This window comes from Entelurus aequoreus, linkage group LG26 (genome assembly GCF_033978785.1).
Source record: "Entelurus aequoreus isolate RoL-2023_Sb linkage group LG26, RoL_Eaeq_v1.1, whole genome shotgun sequence".
Classification (NCBI taxonomy): Eukaryota; Metazoa; Chordata; class Actinopteri; order Syngnathiformes; family Syngnathidae; genus Entelurus; species Entelurus aequoreus.
In genome coordinates, this window is record NC_084756.1 from 15801973 (window position 1) to 15829255 (window position 27283).

General features: G+C 38.4%; 1 protein-coding gene across 1 annotated transcript in view; it reads right to left on the bottom strand.

The window, feature by feature from the left end:
- Positions 1–2712: 2712 nt before the first annotated feature.
- The window catches only part of LOC133643551 (POC1 centriolar protein homolog A-like), a 56647-nt gene continuing 32076 nt past the window's right edge, over positions 2713–27283 (bottom strand). The window contains exons 10-11 of the mRNA XM_062038187.1: positions 15629–15766; positions 2713–3393 (exon numbers count right to left, since the gene is read on the bottom strand). Of these exons, the coding sequence (XP_061894171.1) occupies positions 3229–3393; positions 15629–15766 (303 nt within the window). The 3' untranslated portion in view covers positions 2713–3228. The remainder of the gene's footprint in view (positions 3394–15628; positions 15767–27283) is intronic.

The following is a 27283-nucleotide window of genomic DNA, read 5'->3' on the forward strand; positions in this document are numbered from 1 at the left end:
GTGTTAACACCTTGGAGAGCTGTTGCATCAGGTGGCTTGACATGAATCATGGCTCCAACTCAACAGATGTCAATTGGAACAAAGGAGAGGATTATCAAACTTCTTAAAGAAGGTAAATCATCATGCAATGTTGCAAAAGATTTTTCACAGTCTAAAATCTGGACCAAGTACAAACAACATGGGAATGTTGTAAAGGGCAAGCATACAGGTAGATCAAGGAAAAGCTCTCGTAGTTCTAACGTTTTTTTGTTTCTTGCATTGAGCAAAGAAGGCACAGTACCAAGTCAAATTATTTGTGTGTTAAACATACTTGGGCAATAAAAGTCATTCTCATTGTAAAAAAAACATAAAAGCTTAGAAAACTTAACGCAATGTCTTGAAAACAGAAAACGTACAGCAAAACAAAAAGAACAATTGGGCAGAAATTTAAGTTACAGTCTGTGACCAAACTGTAAGAAGCCACCAAAAGGAAATGGGATATAGTACAGAAAAGCTAAACAATAGCTGTCTTTAACATCTAAACGGGTTCGGGTTAAGGAAACGCAATTGTGCACTATAGGATGACTGGTTAAAAATCATATTCAGGGACAAATCGTCAATCTGCAAATGGGCAAGGTATATGCCGGAACTTTTGTTTGGTGCCGTTTCAATGAGATTTATTAAAACGACTGCCTGAAAAAAACATGCACATTTCCACAGTCATTGATGATATAGGGCTGAAAGTCAGGTGATTGCACTGGGGCTGTCATTAAATCTAAATCCTAAATAACACTGCACCAGCGCCACTTAAGCACTTTGTCCAGTTTACATCTGCTGTGACAACTAGAAACACACGAGCCTCCACCAGGGGGCAGTGTAGTGTACCCAGATGTAAAACCTCTTTTGCACAATCAGCCTTTTCATATAGAGCCATAAAGGAATGGAACGACCTCACAACAAACTTGAAAAGTATAACAGATTACTCTTCATTCACAATTGAAGTTAAAAGGTGGCTTTGGAGCAATCAAAGCTGCTCACACGGTCACTAAGGTGGGCATTATGTTTGACACATCAACCTAATGTGTATTATATTTATCCATGAGAGCATTTTTATTGTAAATTGTGAGGTGTGTCTGTTAAAATCATGGTTGTTTTTACAAATGATGACAGATGTGAACAAAAGCATGTATTGTCTGTGTGATGATGTAAATGAGGTGTGGTTGTATTGTATATTAAGTATGTGTACATGAAAGGGCATTTTATGACTTTTCTTAATTTAAAAACATGCTATAGTATGTTTTTATTGTCATAATTGTATTGCATGATTTTTGTATCCCTTTAATTTAGGTAGCCAGGGACTGCAGATGGAAATTAGCTATTTAGCTATAATCTGGTACAGAACATATCTGTCTTTGAGCTTAATGTTTCTGTGCATTGTCCCTTCAAATAAAGACTAAACTACTATTACATTTTCAATAAATGCACCCGTTTACGTTGACATTTTGGACACTTTTCTTATTCCATCAATCCAAAGTATGTTTGGGGTTAATGACATCATTTTCAAGATGATAATAAATGTTACCATAGAGCAAAAATTCTAAACACTTTCCCTGAAGAAAGATACACAAAGTCAAGGTCATGGCCTGCAATTAATCCGTATGTCAATCCAATTAAAAATCTGTGGTGGAAATTGAAGAAAATGGTCCATGACAAGACTCCAACCTGCAAAGCTGATCCGACAACAGCAATCAGAGAAAGTTGGCGCAAGATTGATAATGATTACTGTTTATCACTCGTTAAATCCATGCCTCAGAGACCGCAAGCTCTGAGGTAGTGCAACATACTGTGTTGTGCAACATACACTACAGCTGTGTAGTTTTTGTTTGTTTTTCTTGATTGCATAAAGTTTTAGCTTTGGAAATGAAAATTTACAGGGTTATTTTATAACTATTTCCTCAGAATTGAGTGATTCTATAATTATTTTCACAAAAAATTTAACTGTTACCACCAAATTATTATTTTTTTTAGTTTCTTAAAGCTAGAAAGTTGCCATTTGAAATAATACATTTTTAGTGTGTAGTCTGTTTTATTTTTTTCTTCATGAAACAACTGAATGAACACCCTCCAAGATTAGTGATTCTATCATTTTCCTTGGGCCGCACTTTTGACAACCCTGGCCTACTGATACATATATAATTATGTGCTACTATTTATGGATTAGGTTTAGCATGTCACTCTGTATGGTGGTGAGCGGAGGATTATCTGCCTGTACATGGTGGTATCAAGGCTTTGTTAATTCATCACAACTTGACTGTTCAGGTCGTCTTTAAGACATTTAGCCTCTCATTTGAGCAGATTCCATCGGTTCAAGGACTATCTATATGACAGCTTTAGCTTGAGGGGTTGGTGTAGGACTCAATGGTTTATCCTCTAACCTTGTGGCATGCCACAACAAGACTGAGAATACAATGACCTAGAGGATTGAGAATATTTACAAGCATTGTTCATGGTGGTTCCAAAGCTTTGGCAAAGATAGAGGTGAAAGTGACTCACTGCGAGCTTGGGGATGACAAAACTCACGACTCACGCTGTTCACATCTCTGCTAAGCGGACAACAAACATAGTCAATGTCACGATGTGGACCAATTGTAGAAGGAAGCAAGTGGTGACCTCATCGCTCTGGCAATAACAATGACAACAAACATGGGCATACAAAAGTTAGCAAATAGCATCTGGATTCTGTTTATTATCAAGTAGGGGTAACAGTAAAAGTCAGGAGTTAAAAACAAATACAAAAACAACCGCTACGATAAGTTAAAGGGAAAAATCTGGTGGTTTAAATAAATGCCAAACCCGTAAGAGTCTGTTTCTGCGGTCTGAAAATTTTGATTTTACTTTTCAAATGCATTAATTCCTCTGTTCTGAAGGCACTGTACTTTGATGCATTTTCCTTTGTATCCAGACATGAAATGTTCAAATTTGGGTGTGAATTTCAAAGAGGAGTCTTTAAGTGCAATGAATGAGGCAATAGCTTTAGGCTTTTAATGTTTGGTTAATCCGATTTTCCTGTGTGTTTTGACGAAGAAGAGCTTACGGTTGCCCTTGTTGCCTGCAAAGAGACATCTAAAAACAGACGTGTGTCGCATAGGCAAGTACGAAATGTTGCCTACTGCAGACACACACTCAAGATACTTTATCAGCAGAACAGACACTGTTGGAAGTCACCACTGTTTGCCACAAACGACTTCTCTAAGAGTCATCTGCGAGGACAAGGTCTTTATCAGCTGGGTACGGGGCTGGTGTCCAGTCCGCCTCGTCTGTAAACGCTTGAATTTGAGACACCGTCTGGTCCTGTAAAGACTGCTTCAGTTTGTCTTCTGTCAGCGTCAGCCGATGTTCCAAGATGGAGACTGTCTGCATGGGGAAGAGCGACAGAATGAGAAGAGATGGGAAAGGAAGATCAGGGGAAGAAGGATGGCATGTTTGACAAGGATGTGCAGCATCAGCTTGATACTAACGACCACATAATAGATGTTATTGTACGTCTGAATGAGGCAGTGTGCGTATAAGAAAACTATGTTGTCGAGGAAAAGTCTCATTCGGAGTATAAACCTAGAAGATGACATTGATGCTCTGGATTCTACAATACTTAAGGGTAGTTAGTGTACAGCTTGTCAAGCAGTACATATGGACTATCCACTAAAAATGAGTCAACATGACTAAATATAGCAACACAAGTAAGTACCCCTCAGAGTGAACATTTTTGAATCGTGTCCTCAGTGTGAAAATGTAGTGATATCCTTGTTATGTAGCACTGTTTTGATCCTCGAGGACATGGCATTGAGCAGAGCTGCAAAGGCTGTTAGTGGAATCATCTTCCACACCTCCATGATGACTAGTGAATGTTATACACCCTGTGCTTCTCCACCTTCCTTCCTCCCGCTTAAGGATGCCCCAAAGGAAATCAATTGGGTTCAAGTCATAGCTGCCAACAATTGGCGTTTGCAATCCAGTAGATCTCCTGACACCAAGGTAAGTGACTGACCACACTGTTAATGGATGGATTTATTTTTTTCTAATGCATTAGAATGCGTAAAATTCCGCTATGGAATCAAATTATTGCCAGCCCCACTAATCATATTTCTGACAGAAACTTGACAGTTTTAATAATAATATGTACTTGTAATGCACCCTTATCAATTTAATAATCATCTGATTGCAAATGGGAGTTTTAGAATTCAGTTTATACTTGCTGAATACATACGTCCATGTTGTAGTAAAAACAAACCAGTTAACATTTTTTAAAACATAATAAAATAGAAAAAGGAAATCAGGATATTTAACTCTAGCTTTAAGGAGTATTTAACTGAACGCCTACCGCCCGAATGCAGCAGAGATAGGCTCCAGCGCCCCCGAAAAAGGGACAAGCGGTAGAAAATGGATGGATGGATAGATATCCAGAAAGCTAAGGACTAGGGCCCATGATATGTACCTTAAAGGGGTCATATTATATATTTTTTCGACATTTAAAACACTTCCTTGTGGTCTATATAACATGTAGCAGTAATGTTGGTTCTTTGGTCAAATTGTTGCATAGATTATGTTTTACAGACCATTTTCAAAACCGCTTTCTGAGCGTCTCTTCAGGATGTCCTGTTCTTTTGGGTGGTCTTATTTACGTGCGTCCACTTCGACTGTGTCTTCTCCCCGACAGCCATGTTGGTAGTTTTTAGCTCTTTCATATCGAGTCTACTTACAGATATAAGTTAGAACTACACGCTACTTTACATTATAAATGGCAACAGCAAGGGATGCATGTGCATATACGAGTGGGTCTGCCCTACAACAAGATGATAGCAAAAAAGAAGGAACTTATTGACTGCAACGTTAGACTAAAATGGAAGACTCGCACAAAGCTCTTTGAGTAAACCTCTACCATATATGAAGATATCTGCTGATGTCACATGTTGGAAGAATGTCACAAGTTGTGCAAATTCCAAATGGCTTGTTTGAAGAAAGTATGAAGAAAGGCAGTATTGTTTTATAATTATCTCAATAATGCCTCCATGGTTTGATTTCAAATGTTTGTGACCTATGCAGATCCCAAATACACAAAAACTGGTACTAATAGGTATGAAAAAATGGTTTTACATTATAGGTACCCTTAAAGTATATTTAATGATACTCATTTGAAGAATTCTCTTTTTAGTGAAGCCTTTAGTTAATGAACCTTAACACTATCTTTTTTAATCCACTTTTTATCTGTTTTATGAAGTTGCCCCTGTTTTGAATTGTAGTTTTAATTCACCTATGTTTTGTACAGCGCTTTGTGATTGTATCGGTGAAAAGCGCTTTATAAATAAAACGTACTTACTTACATGAAATGTAAAACGTCCATGTTTTTATCTCATCAAATGGATAACACTGTATAGTCAAAACGTTATATTTTATGCTAGTCAAAGATCCTTTATGTGACAGGAACGCTCTGCTATTTAGAAAAAAAACTACTTGTAAAAAACACTAGTCATTGAGCTTCCACAGGCGTGATCTGTTTTAAGGTCCTAATGTAAAAACAACAAATACAAAGTTGCTCTGTGGAGTGTTCTGCTTTTAGAAATCTTCTGCAAAAATGTTAGCAAGTAAGTTTTTAACTTCTGTGCTATTCAACTGGGCCACTGGTTAAATGGTTCCAAGTGATGTAGAACAAGAAGCCTTGGACCTTTGTTGTTCCACCTTTGGCTTTAGGTTTGTCTTTGTGCTTGACATAGCTCATGTCATGACGGCGTGGCGAAGTTGGTAGAGTGGCTGTGCCAGCATTCGGAGTGTTGCTGGTTTTTGGGGTTCAATCCCCACCTTCTACCTTCCTAGTCACGTCCGTTGTGTCCTTGGGCAAGACACTTCACCCTTGCTCCTGATGGCTGCTGGTTAGCGCCTTGCATGGCAGCTCCCGCCATCAGTGTGTGAATGTGCATGTGAATGGGTAAATGTGGAAATACTGTCAAAGCGCTTTGAGTACCTTGAAGGTAGAAAAGCGCTATACAAGTATAACCCATTTATCATTTATGTGTGGTCAGAGCCAATGGGTTTAGTAGGTTGCTAGTGATTGATGCTATATGCTGGCCAGCTGTACTGCTGCCAGGGCCGGCCCGTGGCATAGGCCGTATAGGCAAATGCTAAGGGCGCCGTCCATCAGGGGGCGCCACGCCAGTGCCACAAATGTTGGAGGAAAAAAATAAAAAAGTTGGTACTATTATTTCTAAATGCATAAAATAATCCCACGTTAATTAAAATGCAAAGTAAAGCCTATTTAATAGAAATATTATTTCTTACAACATTACGCCCCCGCACGGTGCGCCCCCTCCCTTCCCGTATCACGACTCTTTTTGGACGTCACCACATAAAAAAATCAACACAAGATGTCAAAACGGCCAAAACTGTCAGGTGCCCAGGGAACAAAAAAGAGAAAAGAAGAGGAGGAGAAACGAGAAAAAGACAGAGCTAGCAGGTAGGTAACGTTAGCCTACATGAAATGATTTGTCTGTTACAGAATGTGATAGTAACCTTTAGCATTAAGCTAATGTTACATGATTCGGCAATTCCTAATCAATAAATAGCTAGTTCTGTTTTAACGTCAGGTTAATATTGTGGTGGGGGCTAAATTGTTATGGAAAATAATAATGTAACGCTAGGTAATTACAGTACTTCCTGGTGTACAGTAATTTGTAAGTCATTCTAGTTAATGCTATATTAAAAAGCACAAATAGAGAACTCTGTTGGATCCCCTTTTTTTGTAATATAGTTGTTAAAGTCATACTGGTTTGATATCTTGTTTTGTGCAGTGCCTTATTTATATTGTATTTTTAATTTACTTTATGCAACTTGTTGACACGTTTTATTTTGTGTTTATGTATGTAAAAAATATTGTATTTCATATATTCATTTTTTATTTTTTGTATTCATTTATTTATCTATAGTTTTTTTTATCTTGTTAACAATTCTGATTGTTAATTTGCTATCTTTAAGTTAAAAAAAAAAGGTCAAAGACAAAGCTATTAGGTTTCTTGTGAGTATATACACTTCACTGCCGATGTGGGAGGGCGCCACCTAAAATCTTGCCTAGGGCGCCAGATTGGTTAGGGCCGGGCCTGACTGCTGCTGATTTTTTTGCCCACACTCACACAAACGTCACAATCCGGGAAATATTTAATTGGGTTAGGATATCTGTAGACAATTGAAATTTCAGGAAGTCTTCCACAAAATCCGGATGAGTTGGCAGCTATTTCAAGTGTGGAGGAGACAAATTTGTCCACTCCATTATCTTCCTCAGCAAGACACCAACTTTCTCATATTCAGCTTTCATAATTTCACAGAACAGGTTGAACTGAATAAATTGCCTCAATGAACCTTGACACCCAGTTCCCAGCAGAACTTGTGTAGCCCCACACCTTGACTGTCAACAGGACAGAATTATATTTTCAGTTGAGAGTAAATTTATACTGCTACACACGCTGTTTTGTGCTTTAAAAAGATATACTAATAAAGATGCTTGCTGAAATATGTGGTGTGTACGGTCTTTTGTGAGATACTGTAACTGCAGTGATCCATACAAAGTTGAATGGCTCCAAATTTCCAAGCCAACCAACAAATACACGTTAGTACCATTAAGTTTGCATTTTCAAAGATAATTTTTTTCCTTTGTTAGTTCCAACAGTTACTGCAGTAAAAAATGTCTGTTATTTTGGTCTTCCGTCATTTAACTTTTCCTCAGCTGCTGATTCTGTTTTTTTACGTCGAGTAAAACTAGAAGACATGTAGGACAAGGGAACAATGAGAGCTAATTGCAAAAAGCTAGACAGTATAATAACGATCCCAAACTGACATCTAGGGAATAATAATTACAACAACGGTTCTGCAAAAATCGTCTGAAAGAAGGCAGACAGTGACTCTAAATCTCTCACTTGTGTTGCCTGGTGACGAGCACAGTGCGGCATGTAAGATGTTGGTACAGTGAACAGAAGACGATGTCGAAGTGTCTTGCGTGGTCTTGTGCGTTTAGTTGAAAATGCATCAAAAAAATGTATCCTTCTGTCTGTTCTCTTTTGTTGTGAAAAGTATACCGTTATACAACTATTACAAGATTGCACCATGGTTAGAAACTGTCAAATGTTTTGTAGCCATTCTTAGCACAGCATGTCAACCATGCTGGTCGGGATCATTTTGTTGCCAGTTGCAAACCTAAGTACTTAATTTTTGGACCGTTTTATAAGTAATGGGGCGTTCACGTTCTCACATTGCCATTTTAGGATGGTGATTCATGGTGTTTTTCAAACCGATGTGAACAGTGTCTGAAAAATGGCACAAAGCCTCTTTCAATATGTTTTGAACACAGCGCCAACACAGATTGGCGCGGTAGAATCAGGGACCTCTCCAAAGGCGGCGGAGTCTGCCACCTTCTACTCCACATCAACAGCAATACCACCATGTTGCTCCGCCACTTCTGTGTCGTTACTGTCTTCACATTGTAAAGGTCTGGGAGGAAAATGTGACTGGCGGATTGTGGCAGTGTTAACACAATATTATTCTTGATCTTGCAGTTCAAACACGGAGGCTGCTGTTCTTTAGACGGCAAAAGGCGTTTTGAAAATGGTCCATTTTGAACCGCTAATACCGCCACAAAATGTTTTTACATGTTTATTATTATTAAACACTCTCAGGGATCATGACGGATGAGTGATGGGTGACAAGGTTTTGTGTTCGGGGCCAACATGGTCTAGGGTGGAGCAAAGCGAATCGTCAAACCGCCGTCTAAATCGGCAAAGTGTGAACGCCCCCTAAATTCTTATCAAGATGCAACATAGCCATTCGTATTACGAAAGACCACATTTAAAGGACATATTAAGTGGTTCTGAATTGTGCAATATATTGGCTTATTTTTCATCAATTTGTATCGACTGAAACCATTAGGGGGGAACCTTAAATACTGTCAGTACCAATTAAATTATGTGCACTTAGGAAAGATTATTCATCAGATCAAATGTCATTTAACCACCTCCCACCCGCACACGTACACACACAACTAAACCAAATTAAACGAAAGACAACACTAAGGGTCTTTGACTATCCCAGTCTAGGCATACAGAAGAAGCAAAATTGACTTAAGTCATTATGCAACTGTCCTGAAATGAATACATCAGAACCATGACATAATCAGAGTATAATCAGATTTTTTGCCCTGTGATTTTTGGTTTGATATTCAACAGAGCTTTTATCAGACTTTTCTGCAATATGCAGCAATGAGATGAGATGATAGAGATATTGTGTTAGTCTGCTACGTTCTGTTACCTTATTTTTTTATCGGTTTTATTTTGTCCTTACTCGTATTTCTGTTTCAAACACCACAGGTTTTGGTCACATCACCACACCTGCTTCGTATCCACAATCATATTTATCGATAAGCTCAAAAGATTTTGACATACATTACTCAACGTTCATCTTCTCGTCATGATGCCCTATTACTTTCTTCATATTTTCTTTGTGTGTTCTCCAGGAGTTTAGTGTATTATAATTCTTGTCTGTCTTGTTGCTAGCGGTCTAAAGCTAGCCTTTGCTAGTTTTTGCTCACTTGAAGGTTTTCCTGCCAGTATGTTGTTTATGGGACCTACTTTCTTTGTTTTTGTGGTGGTGCATTTGTGTTTCCTTATTGCACTTTTGTCACCTCTTTTTTCCCCCTTCTTTTGTGGATTAAAGACTATATTTACGTTGAACTGTAACCGCTGCCTATGTCCCTGCTTCCAGGGTCTAATTCTCAAAATTTAACAGCCACAAGGGGAAATGGACCAACCTGTTTTGAAACAAAGCATCAGATAAGTACATTTTCAATGAAAGACTACTGAATGATTGATTGATTGATTGAATGAACTAGATGGTACGCTTACATAACGTGCTGCCTTTTCACACTTGAAAATCCATTCCATGAAGTTTTTCTTTGTGTTAAACCTGAAATTTATGAGAACCATCTACACACAACATTTAAAGGGACTGTTTGCAACATCTACAAGGATGGCTAGGAGGCGCTACCTTTTAATGTATTTTAAGTATTAGATTCCGCCGCCTTACGGAAAGTAGGATGTAATGATGTAATTATGTAGGACGTATGTAACACACGCAAGCGCATTCGCTTTGGGTGTTGTTAGTTAATGATAGAAATTTGGATAGTTAGTGTGAGTTGTCATTGAATATACCATATTTTTTCGTATAAGGCGCACTTAAAATCCTTTTAATTTTTTAAAAAATCGACAGTGCGCCTTATAACCCAATGCGCCTGATGTACGGAATAATTCTGGTTGTGCTTACCGACCTCAAAGCTATTTTATTTGGTACATGGTGTAATGATAAGTGAGACCAATAGATAGCAGACACACATAAGAGATGCGTGTAGACTGCAATATGACACCAGTAAACAACACCAAAACTTTAAATGTTCCATTGAGAATATAGAACACTACACATACGGCGCTCAAAAATCTGTCAAAATGTTTCAGTACGACTTTGGTAAGCTATGAAGCCGCACCGCTTGATGGATCGGCGCATTACGGCTACTGTAGTCAGACGTACTGTGCTTCAACATATGAGTATTATTATGGTGTCTGTGTATAAGGACCGCAAAATGGCACCTATTAGCAGACATTATCTGGCTTTCTGTTTCGCAATATTACGCAAAAACAACTTTTCTTACCTTCTGGTACCTGCTGATGTGTATTTGGGATCTGCAAAAGTCCTGAAAATGTGCATGTGTCCGCCATCGTAGTCGGTGCCGACAAGTTCCTTCTTTTTCTCTATCTTCTTGTTACAGGGTATTCATTCCCCGCTGTTGCCATTTCTAATATAAAGTAGCGTAAAGTTCTAACTTATATATGTCAGTAGACTCGCTATAAAAGCGCTAAAAACTACCGGCGTAGTGGGTTTACATTATTCACCCAAGGAACTTTAGTTATTGGTTATCGGACGGTATTTCACCGGACACATTTCCGGCGTTGTTGTTGCACTAGTGAGCCACGGATGAGATGCTACTCTGTTATTGATTTAAGTAAAGTCTGAATGTCATTAAAACAGTTAGCGCCATCTTTTGACACTTCTTCCACTCCCGTCCTTGCACGCTACACCGCTACAACAAAAATGATAGGGAGAAGACGCTGTCGAAGGTGAGCCACGTAAATAAGACCACCCACAAATTGGCGCATCCTGAAGCGACTGTCAGAAGGTGACTTGAAGATGGTCTGTAAAACAATCTATGCAACATTTTGACCAAAGAACCACCATCAAATGTTATGTAGACCACAAGTAGGGGTTTCACATTTAGAAAAAAATCATAATATGACCCCTTTAATGCGCTTTATAATCCGGTGCGCCTCTTGTATAAAAATAGACCTGAATAGACCCTCTCATCAGCAGTGCGCCTTTTAATCCGGTGCGTCTTATGGTCTGAAAAATCGGGATATGCGTGTATGTGTTGACGCGACAGGATGAGTGACAGCCGGAAACACCAATTATTTTTCCCGGGCTGTAAAATGTTTTTATTATGTAAGCAAGTTGCAAACAGCCCCTTTAACACATGTGCAAATCGTTGAAATCTGCCTGTATTTTGTAGTCTAACATATCAGTTGTGTTGTATGAGGCCTATTCTTTGGGTTCATCATACACACAAGACATCTCCTGCTATTTCATCCAACCAAGTCGAGCAAAAAGGCTCGTATATCCTTACTCTCCCTGCCTCTGTTCTCTAAATCAATAATACCCTGTTTATCTTACCAACCTGATATGGCCCCAATCCTCAGTCCTGCTAACGTCGTTTGCGTGCGTGTGTGTGGTTGTGAAAGTGTCCTCGGGCGACAGCCACACGATACTAGCCTATAGTTTTCCCCTGCAAGGAACCAAAGATGTTTGCTCCTAAAACAGAGCCAGGAGTTTTGTTTTTTTACTCTTGAATGCACACCGCCTTCAGCCTTACTGGGTCTTTGTTACACCAAATGTGTCATCACTTTGGTATGGCCCAATGACAGACCATCAAGTCCAAATGTTTGAAGGGAAGTCACTTATCAAAAAGCCTCCAAGGGGCCATTACAGAGGATTGTTTTTAAAGTTCCCTAATTTTACTATTAAAAAGTCTCAGAGGTCCTACAGTAGTGTACAAGAACAGTATTGTCCAAAATTTTAACATTGATACTGAAATTAGCTAAAAAAAAAAGTGCCTTTGTGTGTCTGTAGCTTTAATGCCTGTCTTTAGCTTCAAAACTCAACCCAATGGGAACAACGAGAAACCTTGGAAGGGTTTCACAGACGCATCACATTTGCTTTTCCCTTAACGATAACAACACTATTACCCATGGCAAACTACTGTGGGACAAAACGATGATCCAGAACCTTATATATTTCAGCCTGAATATAAGGAGAATGCTAAACAAATCCAGCTTTAGTGACACACTAAGCATCATGCAGCACTATTGCTAAGTGCTAAACAAGAAATACAAACTATGGACATAATAAAACAATCCTTTACTGTACAACGTCTGCTCTCACTAGGATGCCAACTGATGGAATGTTTATATATTTCCGTTTAGATAAAAAACTAATCATAATCCTCATAAAGGGTTAAAACAAAAAAATAAGAATGCCGCAAACAAGCGTCTTTTTGTGTCTCTCTCAACATCTAAGGGTATAAGTTGGATGTCAAAGTTGACCAACTTCTTGGTTTATTGCCCCATCCTTCTACTATCCAGTTGAAAGGCATTATTTATAATGTAGAAATAACTTTCACCAGCTCAGAGGCAGTGCAGAAGCTCACCGTCTCAATATGTCAATATAGCAGCATAAGCTAGTTAGCTCTCTGTGATCACAGCGCCTCTAAATATAGTTTGCCTGCGTTAGCACGTATAATAACAATATTGCTAATACTTGGCTAATATTCAGGTCATGAGATGTAAATTGTTGGCGGTTTTTGGATGTTTTTTAAGAGGGCTTTATGGGTGGAATAGTGTACTCCCATTAGCTGCATTGTAAGCCACCTCATACTGGCCATATTTTACGAATTAGAATGCATTAAAAATAGTAAAACGTGTGTTCTTTTCTCACGTAGGGATTGTGAATGATTCCCAAAAATTACCAAAAAAGTGCACTTCCTCTTTAACTACCAATAGGGATAAGACAGGGACCCGGGGGCTAGTCGAGAGCAGACAAGTTAAAAAAAACAGCCAAGACAGCAAATTGTGCCTTTGGAAGCCTTTGTCGTATGCTGAATAATTAATCCGCCTCCCTCAGATTCCTTGACTGTGAGAGTTGCAGAGAGCTGAATGCTGAAGCAAAGAAATATGAATTGGCATCTATGCTTTCGCTTGCTAGATAGCTGGGTTATTGTATTGTCATGGCCACCATATCTTTTTAGTAACCCTGAATTGTGTCAAAGATTCCAGGCATCCAGACTTTCAGGGAGCAAGTGTTAGTGAGAAAATGTGAATGGGTGACAAAGCGTGTCTTAGCCTGCATCTCATGAACTACTGGCTGCATTTTTTTCCTGAATCCTATGCAGGTTTCTACACATGTCTGCCCATATGTTTTACTTAAAGGAGTCTCTGTGGCATGTTCTCATTCAACACCCAGTTTGACATTTGTAAGACCATTTTGTGTCTGCCTTTTATTTGTGTGGCTTTTTTTTCCCCACGGGTACACCATATATGCTTTTTATTTGTTCTTCCTTACCATATTTCATTAGGTTCTGTCTTCTTTAAAAGGTTTACACAGAAGTGTAAGGAATATATTTCGGCTTGCACTCTCAGAGAAGCTAACTGGAACAAAACATGGAAGAACAAAGCCATCTAAAAGTAATCCTGACATAATACATTGCTGAAAAGACAGGAAAAGTGTTCTAGAAACACCTTCTCAGAATAATTATTCATTAATCAAATATGGATAAAACAACACCAAGAGCTTACAATGCACTCAGTACATATTTGTCTATATTGTGTGTATGTGATTGGTTGGTATATAAGATTAATCAGTCAGATTCAGTTCTATATTCCATGGGATCGCTTATGTAATCATTTTTTGTTTTCTGAGCGGCTGAAAGCATCTCTGGCCTACAAGTTGAAAAGTAAAAAGGAAGCTTTTGTTCTCAAAGTGTGTGAGTGGGTGGCAAGCTGAAGTTAAAGGGGCTGTTTGCAACATTTACACAGATGCCTAGAGGGCGCTAACTTACCAATGTATTTGAAGCGAAGTGAAGTATATTTATATAGCGCTTTTTCTCTAGAGACTCAAAGCATTATTTACTGACGGCTGGCTGAACTAAGACAAAACTGAAATAATTGTCTGTGGCCCACAAAAGCAAAGATAAACTGCTATTAGTCACCTTGAAAACCTCTCCCTGAAACCGAGTAATAAGGTTAAAAATGCAGGGGTAATAATGGATTCAGACTTGAACTTTAACAGCCACATTACATCACATCAGCAGCTTTTCTCCACCTGAATAACATTGCCAAAATCAAGGTAATAATGTTCAAAACAAACTTAGAAAGGCTAATCCATGCCTTTGCCTCCAGTAGGTTACACTACTGTAATGACCTTCTCACTGGGCTCTCTAAACAACCTGTAAAGCAGCTGCAGTACATCCAGAATGCTGCAGCTAGAGTCCTCACTAGAACCAGGGAATATGACTATATTAGTCTAGCGCTTAGGCCACTGCACTGGCTTCCTGTTACTCAGAGAGTAAACTTTATAACAGCTCTGCTTGTGTACAATTTTTTTCATGGTCGTGTGTTAAAGTACATCTTCGACATGTTAGAACCATATGAACCATCTTGGGCTCTGAAAACCTCAGGGAGTAGCCCAATGCTGGTGCCCAGAGTCCCGACGAAACATGGTGAGACTGTGATTCAATTTCTTGCTCCTAAAATCTGTAATAGTCTCCTAAAAGATTTTGACAACATTGGCAATGTTCAAATCCAGGCCAAAACACTCTTAATTGTGCATATGACAGCTGAAAGTATTTTATTTACAATCTTTAATTTAAATTTGCATTGTTTTTATGATTTTATTCTACGATTTTGAGAATTTGAATTATGATTATTTGATTGTTATTTTTTGTAAATCACTTTGAATTACCATGTGTATTGTGCTATACATATAAACTTGCCTTGCCTTACCTTTTATCCCGCCTTCTTACGGCTTTAAGACATAATTCAATTTGTACGTAACACGCTTGGATTTTGTTAGCTAATGATAGCGATGTAGATAGCGATTTAGTTAGCTGTCATTGATTGTATATTCAGTGATAACAACAATACTGCAATTTGTTCGTTGCTTCTGTTTTTGTATGTGTGCACGTGTGTATGTGTTGCCAAGACAGGGTGAGTGACAGCCGTAAGCACCACTTATTTTTGGGGGCTGGAATTTTTTTTTATCACGTAAACTCAGTAATTGTAAAGAATATAGACAGTTTTAAATCAAATGTGTTCTCTTACAACACTAATGGTAACATAAGCTAGCCGGTGGTGTTTGTTATATTGTTTGTTTTGAAAAATGGAACTGTGAGCAAGTTGCAAAAGACTCCTTTAAGTACTCACTGCCAGCCACCGAATAATGAACACGACGTCCGCCTTACCTGCGTGAGTATATTCAGTTGACCCATTATGCTCTCTAGTGTGTTGGTAAGACTCGAGGGAACACTTTCTTCAGGGGTTACTTGGACCCTTGTGTGGCTGGAGGAGGAACTGCTCGAGCTTTTGGCTGGTTCAGGTGGCTGAAAAAACAGTACAAGAGGCAGAGGAAACAGTGAGTGAATGATGAGTGGTGAGGTGTCCCACTCGAGCTCAACTCCACTCTTAAATAATAATAATAATAATAATAAATTTGATTTTCATAGCGCTTTTCTAGACACTCAAAGGTCTTATATTGTCCCACAAATGCAGAGAAACAATATCATTGTCAGCATTATTTTGAAACCAAATCAAGCATTAATATTGCAAGTTTTCCATTGATCTTTTTACCTACCTAATATATATAACTAATAATAACCTTTGCATTTTGTAATAAACATTGACGCATTTTGTAATAACTTTTTGTAATAACAAAATGTGGGTGCTGCACTTTTTTGAAATAACATTTTGGTGCGTTGTGTAATAAACCATGAAAATGTATACCTTATTTTAGAAAAACTATAAGAAACACAAAACATTCAGTCTTTATAATTATTTTAAAAAATCATGTAGGATGTTTCTTTGGTCAAACATGAATCAAATGTAACTATTGATTATAATGAAGAATGTGACTGCAAGCTAGAGACAAGTTATACTAATGAAATATTACTGAGATTAAAATTACCAGCGCACTGAACTTGCCATTTTTAAAGCATCTGTAATTAAAACTAAAGAAACTAAATTAAATAACTGTATTTATTAACATACGTAGTAAATAAAGCAAATTGAAAATGTTTTAAATTATATTTTGAATTTTTACTCAACATAAAAACAAATGTAGAAAAATATACAATAACACTGTTAACATGTTTTACAGTCTGGGTGTGTTGATTAAGGCCAAAGTCAGAACGTCCATCAGAATACATACTGGTTGATTGGGGACAAAGAGCACCTTGCCCAAATAGATTTCGTTATAATCATACAGTGCATCCGGAAAGTATTCACAGCGCTTTACTTTTTCCACATTTTGTTATGTTACAGCCTACTCAAAATGGAATAAATTGTGATGGGTTCCCACTTCTCTGTGAGCGCTTTGAGTATCTAATAATAGAAAAGCGCAATATAAAATCTAATCCATTATTATAATTATTAGTATTATTTTTTCCTCTGAATTCTACAAAAAAAAGACATCATAATGACAATGTGAAAACGTTTTTTTAGAGCGATTTTTGCAAATGTAATACAAATAAAAATCTTACAACCCCAAAGTACATAAGTATTCACAGCCTTTGCCACGAAGGTACAAAGTCAGTTCAGGTGCATCCTGTTTCAACTGATCATCTTCAAAAAATTTCCTACAGCTTATTTGGAGTCCACCTGTGGTAAATTCAGTTAATTGTGTATGAAGGCACACACACAAACCAAGAATGGAGTCGAAGGAATTGTCTGTAGACCTTTGAGACGATCAAATCTGGGGAAGGGTACAGAAAAATATCTGCTGCTTTGAAGGTCCCAATGAGCACAGTGGCCTCCATTACCCGTATATGGAAGAAGTTTGGAACCACCAGGACTCTTCCCAGAGCTGGCCGGCCGTCTAAACTGAGCAATCGGGGAAGAAGGGTCATAGTAAGGGAGGTGACCAAGAACCACATGGTCACTCTGTCAGAGCTACAGCATTCCTCTGTGGAGGGGCAGAACCTTCTAGAAGGACAACCATCTCTACAGCAATCCACCAATCAGGCCTGTGTAGTAGAGTGGCCAGACGGAATCCATTCCTTAGTAAAGTTTGCCAAAATGCAACTGAAATACTTGCAGACCATGAGAAAATAAAATGATCTAGTTTGATTGGACAAAGATTGAACTCTTTGCCAAGAGTCATGTTTGGAGGAAATCAGGCACCGCTCATCACCAGGCCAATACCATCCCTATTGTGAAGCATGGTGGTGGGAGAATCATGCTTTGGGGATGTTTTTCAGCAGCAGGAAATGGGAGACTAAATGAATGAAAACCTGCTCTAGAGGGCTCTTGAACTCAGATTTGGGCGGCAGTTTATCTTTCAACATGGCAACGACCCTAAGCACACATCCGCTCACTTACGAGCAAGGGACATCTTATCCAGGATCTCTTCACGGACCGCAAGCTTAACTTCCTCTGTGTAACTGAATCATGGCAACTTCCCAGAGACTTTTCACAACTTAATGAATCCACTCCTCCTGGCTTTGTTTAAATGTGTCGTCCTTGTGGGGACGGCCGGGGAGAAGGTCTTGCGGCAGTGGTCATCTATCGCTAGACGTAGAAAGTCATTTCACTATCTGTGCCCATATTCACCTCATTTGAAGGCACAGTATTTAAACTTCCTGGTCCCACTCCCACTATTGTTACTTGTGAGTTCAAACCCCGGCCGAGTCATACCGAAGACTATAAAAATGGGACTCATTACCTCCCTGCTTGGCACTCAGCATCAAGGGTTGGAATTGGGGGTTAAATCGCCAACATTTTTTCATCATGCTTGGACAGTTTTGGTTTTCATCAATACATTAACTTCCCAACACACACTGAAGGACATATCTGGACGTAATCTGTTGTTTTGGTATCACCCCCTCTAGCTGTTGAACTGATGAACTTCATGTATCTGACCATTTCCTCCTTTCATATACCGTCACCCTCTCCCTCAGCACAATCAAATAATACACGGCTTATAAAATTCCAGAATTCAAGGATATCAACATCAACACCCCCTGTTACAATACTGACAATATATCTTTCCTGGACCATCTCTCCTCCCCCGATAAACTGGTAACAAACTACAGTAAAGAACTAAGGAGCATTTTAAATTACCTTACACTGGTAAAATCCCGGTCGGTCTCTTTCCCCACAACTGCTCCCTGGTACATCCCCAAGCTCCAGAAATTAAAGACTAAATGTTGCCAGCATGAGCAATGATAAAAAGACTGGTCTCACCATCCACAAGGAAACACACTAAACTACTTTACATTACAATGACTATCATCCAAACCAAATCACATTATTACTCCAGCCTAATCAATTCCAACAATGGCTACACCAAGACGCTCTCTTCATTATTTAAAAAAATGTTTCAACCTCAGGACTTCTCCCCCACCTCCCATACCTGTACTCAGCTGACACCTGCAACTCCATAATGCTCTTTTTTACTGAAAAGATTCAAAATATTCACAAACAACTTTGCTCCACTTCTGTGCCTCTGCTTACCTGAACCTTCACAACAAAGTCAGCCTTGATCTACTTTTGTAGAAATTTCAGACCTCATCAATAAATCCAAGCCCTCCACATGCCTTCCCTCACACCTGGTCAAATCATGCCTCTCTTCTCTGCTTCCCCTCATCACTGCTATTATGCACTCTTCACTTTCCACTGTTATTGTTCCGTCACTTTTTAAAATAGCAGCCATCTCTCCAATTTGGAAGAAACCCAGTTTAGTTCCCAACAATTACAATAACCTCCGTCCCATTTCCAATGTAGCTTTTATCTCAAAATTCATTGAAAAAACTTTTGCACCTCCACCCGGCACTCTCTCTATGAACCTTTCAAATCTGTTTTTCACCCCCGTCAGAGTGCAGAAACTGCCCTGTTAAAAATCACCAACGACCACCTCAATGCAGCTGATTCTGGACTTCTCTCCATCCTCATCCTCCTGGAGTGCAGCCTTCGACATCATCTCTCATTCAATCCTTCTCAATAGACACTCATACATTGGCATCATCAACACCCCCCTGGACTGGTCTTACTCTTACCTTACAGGCCACACTAATTTCATACAGCGCAAATCTTTTACATCTGATCATTGGGACCCCTTTTCTTAATCACTTACCTTCTCCCCTTTGGCCATATCTTACATATATTTAACATGCACTTTCACTGCTACGCTGACGACACCCAGCTCTACTTCTCCACCAAGGCCAATGCCACACTTCCACCCTCACCTCCTGCTTATTTGAAATAAAATCCTGGTTCACCTTAAACTTCCTCAAATTAAACAGTGATAAAACCAAAGTAATTCTCATTGGTACAAAATCTGCACCTTCTAAAGTCAATAGTTTCTCCCTAACTATCGGCAACTCCCCAGTGATTCCCTCCCCTCAGGTTAAGAGTCTGGGTGCCATTTTGGATAGCACACCGTCATTCCACTCTTACATCAACAACATTACTCGCTCTGCCTGTTCCATCTCCGCAATATTAACCGGCTCCGCCCCTCTCCTACTGTCCATGCTGCCTTCATCCTCATTCAGTCTGGTCACCTTCTGCATCGGCTACTGTAACTCCCTTCTCTTCGGCCTATCCAATAAGTCCCTTCACAAGCTCCAGTTGGTCCATAACTCTGCTGCCTGGATCATAACCAACACCCCTCATTCCATCACATCACCCCCATTCTACAAAAACTTCACTGTCTTCCAGTCAGGCAAATCATTAAATACATCTTTCTCTGTACCTTTAAGGCCATCCACAACATCACCCCTTCAAATTTGTCAGGCTATCTATCATTACTCTGGCACACTCCCTCAGATCCTCCTCTTCCATACACCTTGCTGTGCCATCAACCCGCCTCGTCACCATGGGGAGCAGAGCTTCCAGTCACTCTGCTCCCAAACTCTGGAACTCTCTCCCACCTGACCTCTGCAATATTGACTACCTTCATACAATTAAATGTATTGTTACATGATGATTTTATACTTTGTTGTTTTATCATAATATTTTTATTACTTTATCTGTATATTGTAAAGTGTCCTTAGGTATTTTGAAATGTAATGTATTATTATTATAGCAGCCAAGATATCAAAGGAATGGCTTCAGGACGACTTTGTAAATGTCCTTGAGTGCTGCAGCCAGAGTCCAGACTTGAGTCCGATTGAACATTTCTGGAGAGATTCCCATTCAACTTGACCGAGCTTAATAGGTGTTGCAAGAGGAATGGACAAACATGCCCAAAGATAGGTGTGCCAAGCTTGTGGCATATTAAAAAATACTTGAGGCTGTAATTGCTGCCAAAGGTACATTAACAAAGTATTGAGCAACACTGTGAATAATTGTGTACATGTGATTTCTTAATTTTTTTATTTTTAACAAATTTGCAAAAATTTTGAAACAAACTTTTTCACATTGTTATTGCAGGGTAAAGTGTGCAGAATTGTGAGGACAAAAAATAATTTATTCCATTTAGGAATAAGGCTGTAACATAACAAAATGTGGAAAAAGTGAAGTGATGTCAATACTTTGCAAATGCACTGTATTCTACATGCTCCAAAAATATTTTCTGACTACAAATCAGCAAAGTCCTTAAAAGTGATTTTTTTTTCTTAATTTGGTGTGAGTTTACAGTATGTACTCAATCTGTGTATAATTTTGCACACTTCTCCTAGAGGAAGTGTATGTTACTACATCACACACGTCTTAATTTTTACTGTAGGTTTATTTAAAAATGGTATCACTTCTCATATTAAAAAAAAAAAACATTCAGAAAGTGGCGTCCTCTAAAGGGGTGTGTTTTGTCATGTGACCACAAAGGTGGCTTAAGTAGGTATTAAGTGTTTTTGTAGTGGTACAAGACTAGCAGAGCCGAAAGTTTATGGCGACTGGAGTCAAATTGTCTTAACAATCTGTAGTTTTAGAAGGCACAACCATTAAATCAAGAATGCTTGTTTGCCAATTAGGGACCTTTTTTTTTTTTTCCCCACTTATCAGGCTACTACAGTTTACGTATCTAGTTTTCCAGATGCTGCGCGCACTAAATCGTAAAACCACTAACTTCAGTAGCCAAAGTAATAAATTTACAATATATAAGAATAATATACAATATATTAATAATATAATTATAGCTGTATCAATAATCGATTTATAACCAAAGCGTAGCCCCCAAATCGTAGTCATAATCGAATTGCCCAAAGATTCCCATTCCAACACAATAAGTACATTTTCGTAGCTTTCCACTCTTATTATTTGTAGATTCCGTTTTTAAATAGCCCATTCTGTGATTCCGTTCAATCATAGGGCCCGTGATAAGTCCAAGTCACAGCTGACAATTATTTTGCTCCCCTCAGCTGCGTGTTTGGCACCAAGTTGGGTCAATCTGTTCATATCTATGATTCTGTTTACTTCCCTACGATAACCAGAAAAGGTCGACTCTGATTAGCTTTATTGCAGACATTTTCGCGTGTTTGATCAAGTTTATAAATGCTAACAGCTGATCACTGTGTTTGACCTGAAATTTCATACGATCATGGATCACAATCATATAATCGCATGTATTGTCAATTTTACGCAAGGTTGGGGTCAGCATAATAACAGTGATTCATTATTCCTTGAGATAACAGATTCACATGTGTTTTGTGTCTCTGAGCAAACTTTATATTTTTTTGAAACCACTGCACTGTTAAGATTTCCCTGTTGGGTCTCTTCATGTAGGTCACGATTGTCTCTGTAAACATCTACTAGTGTTAGCACAAAAGACTGGGGAGAAACAGGGATATGATATCAAATACACAGAAGAACACATCTGCTTAGGGCAAACAACCTACCAAGACAATGAAATTAACTTTTGCAGACATATTATTTTGCACTGTATAACAACAGCTGCTTCAACCCCACTTAATATTGTGTGACTACCACAAAGCACTAGTCACACAATATTAAGTGTCCAAGTTTTTGTGGTCACCACAGCCCACCCAAAACAGTTGAAGTGTTAAATCTATATGTCTCTAGAAAGCTACTGAAGGGATGTCCTCATCTTCCGCTGCGTGGTGTTTACATGATGATGATGAAAAGTGTGGCCTAACATTATGTGGTCCATTATGCTTCGTGAGTGCTCAATCGGTTACTATCCGGCGAGACCCCTTGGCATATAAATCACATTATATGCATTAAACAGCAGTAAGATCATGTGACCTTCTGATTTATTACCATTCTGTTTGTTTTCCATCTGTTCAAAGACTTCACAACTGTGTACTGTTTTAATCAGTCTCTTCTGAAATAAAAAAAAAAACAATTTCTTTTTTGCTTAATAGTTCAAAAGTTACTTGCAGAATGGAGAACATCAACAAAATTGACTACCTGGGCAATGTTAGGAAGCAATAAAGCAAATTAAATTCCTAAATCTTAAGTTCAAACAATGAAGTACCATTTAACAAATGTATTTTCCAATTTTTATACAACCAGTCCTAAAATCCCAACACACCCTGCACGCACGCACACACACCCTGATGTGCTCAAATGTAAACACAATCTGTATGTGCACACAAAGCAAGCATCTCTACTAATAAATCACCTGGAGTGGAAAAGCCAACAACGGAAAATTTTCTGTGGACCAAACGCAATTTTGATTCTGAAGCAGTCAGCCATCTATGAATTCTGTTAGCGGCACTACACAAGCACACAAAAGTATAACACTTTTATTAATTGAGACTGACACAAGCAACCAGTTACTTTTTTTTTTTTTTTAAATAACTTGATACAAACAGGAGAACCCTGAAAGTAGAAAATGTTTTCAAATTCTATGGCTCTTTCAAGCCAGGTGTTAGTCATAACATTTGCAGGGGCATTTTTATTGAGGTGCCAAAGCTCTGAAGTCATGCAGCTTGGCTAGCTGGCATGCGCTCAACAAGCTAGCACTACTATTATAAGTTAAACATGATCTGAGACCGGAAGAAAAAACAAGGGTGGAATGAGTTTCAATACAATGGACACTCCCAAGTCTATTCAAACATTTGTTCTTGTTGTATTAAAGATATTTAGGCACCACAACTCGGTAGAGTGCTTGTCTGGTACCTGCAATATATTTATACATACAGTATATACATATATATACATACATATATATATATATATATATATACACACACACACACACGTACGTACGTACGTACGTACGTACGTATGTATATATACATACATACATACATACATATATATATATACATAAATACATATACATATATACACGTATATATATACATATACACATATATATATACACATATACATACTGTATATACATATATACACACATATATACTGTATATACATATGTATATACATATACAGTATATACATATACATAAATACACACACACACACACACACTCACACACACACACACACACACACACACACACACACACACACATATATATATATACATACATATATATACATATATATATACACATCACGTCCGCTTTCCCACGATAGAAACAGCGTGCTTGCCCAATCACGTTATAACTGTAGAATGATCGAGGGCAAGTTCTTGGTTTCTTATGTGGGTTTATTGTTAGGCAGTTTCATTAACGTCCTCCCAGCGCGGTAACAACACACAACAACAGCAGTCACGTTTTTGTCTACCGTAGAGCAGTTCGTCTGCCGTAAACAGCAATGTTGTGACACTCTTAATTCTTACACTCTTATTCCGTTTATATTTACATCTAACACAGTTTCCCAACTCATATGGAAATGGGGTTTGTACATATACATATATGCATATGTATATATACATATATGTATATATACACACATATGTGAATTATTCTGTATGTATATGTATACATAATGTATATGTATATATTATATACATATACACACTTACATATACATATATATGCATGCATATACACATATATATGCTGGAACAAAGAACAGAAGTTAAAAAAACTACTGAAGTCTCGGCTCTACAATTTCTGATTGGCATCTTAGAACCAAGCAGTGGACCACGCACACAAAAGTGTGTGTGTGTCTGTGCGTGCGTGCTGAGCTGTGAAGCCTGTTGCAAGTGTGCAGCTCGTCTGCCTGTACACGTGAACGGGAGAAAGCCCCAGATGTGAAGCTGGAGATGAATAGTGGGTGGGGGAGAGTAGGGGGGGTGTGATAAGAGAGAGCCGATCTGCCTGTCAGCTATGGGTGGCACTCACGCACACATGCTCAGTATTCATTTGGGGAGACAAATAGGCCTTACCGTTCCTGGTGGTGAGCCAGGCAATCGCTGGAAAATTTTGATGGAGCTTGACACCACAAGCAAGCAAAGCACATAAATGGATCAACCTATCAAATGAGCTTCTCTGGAATTCCCTTTGAATTTGATTCTAGGTACAGTATGAGTGGCCTTTATGTCTATGTGTTGTTTTCATTAGTCAATCTCTACCTGATTATTGCAGAGGCGGTATGGTATAGTGGTGTAACATAGCAGGGAGGGAAACTATTGAAAATATTGGTCCCTTTTTAAACAGGGAGTCAGGGACCAATATTTGGTGCCAAATACATTTGTACCACAATCCAGAGCCTATCAGTGGGTCTGAAGTTTATTTCCCTATTTTCTGGAGTGGGTTGTCAAACCTGGTTGCCCTGGATGATATACTTTAGGGGTGACTGGATGGAGTAGCCTTTCTGCAATGAGTTCACCCCTAAAAAGTGGGTGTCCGACACCACCCGAGAAGGACACTCCATTGTAGGACAAAAATATACTGGAGGGACACCAGGTTATGATGGATGCAAATACTGAGGATGTGGCCAGAGGCAGAAAATTCTGTCTTAAGAAACCACAGCCCAGACTTAGAGAAGTGGAATAATAAAATATGTAACTTCTTAGCAGTCTTAACAAAGGATGGGTATCGAATTAGGTACTTTTGTAGGCACTGACCGAATTTTGTCGGTACTATCGGACTGTATAGCCTATTGATTCATGTAAAATCAAACGTCATATTTCAACACCTCTGATTAGCATTAGCGATTTTAGATGCCGATTTTAACACTTTAAAATTGGTAACTGGTAACTACAATTAAAATGTATTTTACAATCAAACAGCAAGTGTGTAATAAGTACAATACTTACACATACTTACAATGACTTCATAGGGGGCAACGTAAGAATAGACTGGGACATTCAACTTTTCGTGGCAAAGACTATTTCCTTGTTAGGCAACATCATAGTCTACTTACTGCTGTCATCAAACATCTTGGAATTGCAACTGCATGCAAAGTCTACGATATAATCCTAGCAATTGAGACGTATAAATATAATGATTAAAAAACTATGTATAACAACAGTACAGTTATCATAATCAGTTCATTTATAAATGTTGCATTTAAAAATTACATAATCAACAATTAACATATATTAACACACACAGAAATATCAAAAATTGGTTCCGTTGAGTACAGGTATTGACTCCCAGGTACCGGGAATTGGTACTGTATTAGCGCAAATGTGAAAGGTACCAAACCCTTGTCTTAATTAGGACAACCGTCTTTCCTCACACAAAATCTAAAAAGGACTTTATTCTAATACTAAAAACACAACAAAACAGCTACATTTAGGCAAGAAGGGTGAAATTTGTCTCTCCTTCCTCAAATACTTACAATACACATGTGTGCGAGACTCGCGACAGATGAAAGAGCTACTATAAATAATGAACTACAACCTGATAAATACATCAAAGTTAGTTTAATAAGATGTGTGGATTAATGGAAGTGTAAGTCAAAAGGAAAAGACAGTTTGTGCTCTGATACGGCCTCAAATATATATATTTTTTAATTGTTTTGTACAAACTTGTCAGTTGTACGGAATACAGAGTTATTGTTAATCAGTGTGAAGAGGTTTGTTTATGCCTTCTTCTTGGCCTTGTAATATACCTGCTTCTCTGCTTCCAAATCACTCGTACTTGTGTCCGAATGGAGTCGGCATTCTCCATTTCTTTAGCTACCATTTTAAGTAAATCTCAGTTACTTTTTTTTCCTCCTATCGATGCACTTTAAGATATTACGTTCTTTTAATTTGTGAAGCAAATGTACAGTTTCCACTTCATTCTAAAAACGAGTGCTCCTAGATGCTGCCAACGGCTTGTTGCAGTTGTTGCCAATGTTTTGCTTGAATGGCATCCGCTTCCAGGTTATACCCCAGGCGTTGAACTGACGCATGCCCGAGACAAAAGTGTCCCTCCGGCAGCACACACCTACTTGAAAGAACTGGTTTTCAATCGCATAATCTCAGTGTGTTAATTTGACTTTTCAAAAGACAAACACCATCAAATTAAGGTGTTTTCATGGGTTGTAGAATGCTTATTTTGAAATTAATTATTTGATAAATCAGACTAATTTAGTGCATGGAAACGTAGTCAATGTCATGCGTGGCTTGAACCTATCCCATCTAACTTCGAGGGAGACGTGGCGTAACTCCTGGACTGTTTGCAGCCAATCGGTCCAAATGAATAAAACAAGAAAGTTCCAGTAGCAATGAAACCGTGCATGTCAGAGAAGAGTTGTAAAGCAAAAGCCAAGGCTTTATGTATTGTTTCAATTAGTTTTGTTATCGGTTTAATTAAAGCTACTCTGAAGACATGCCTGATTCTAAATAACCTTTCCAGCAAGAAAGTGGGTTTTAAGTAATTAAGTTCCTCAGGAGGTCTGAGGAGACTGTTCTTAACATTCACAGAAGTTGCTTCTACATTTGTTGGCAAGGTATTGCTGACAACTTCAGGCATTCAATGAAAGTTTTGTGTGCAATAACCATTTATATAAAGGTCATCCATTTGAAAAAAATATACTGTAATAACTATTTTATTTTAAATGTGTTGAATCCACACATAAAAAAAGACTTGTTGAAG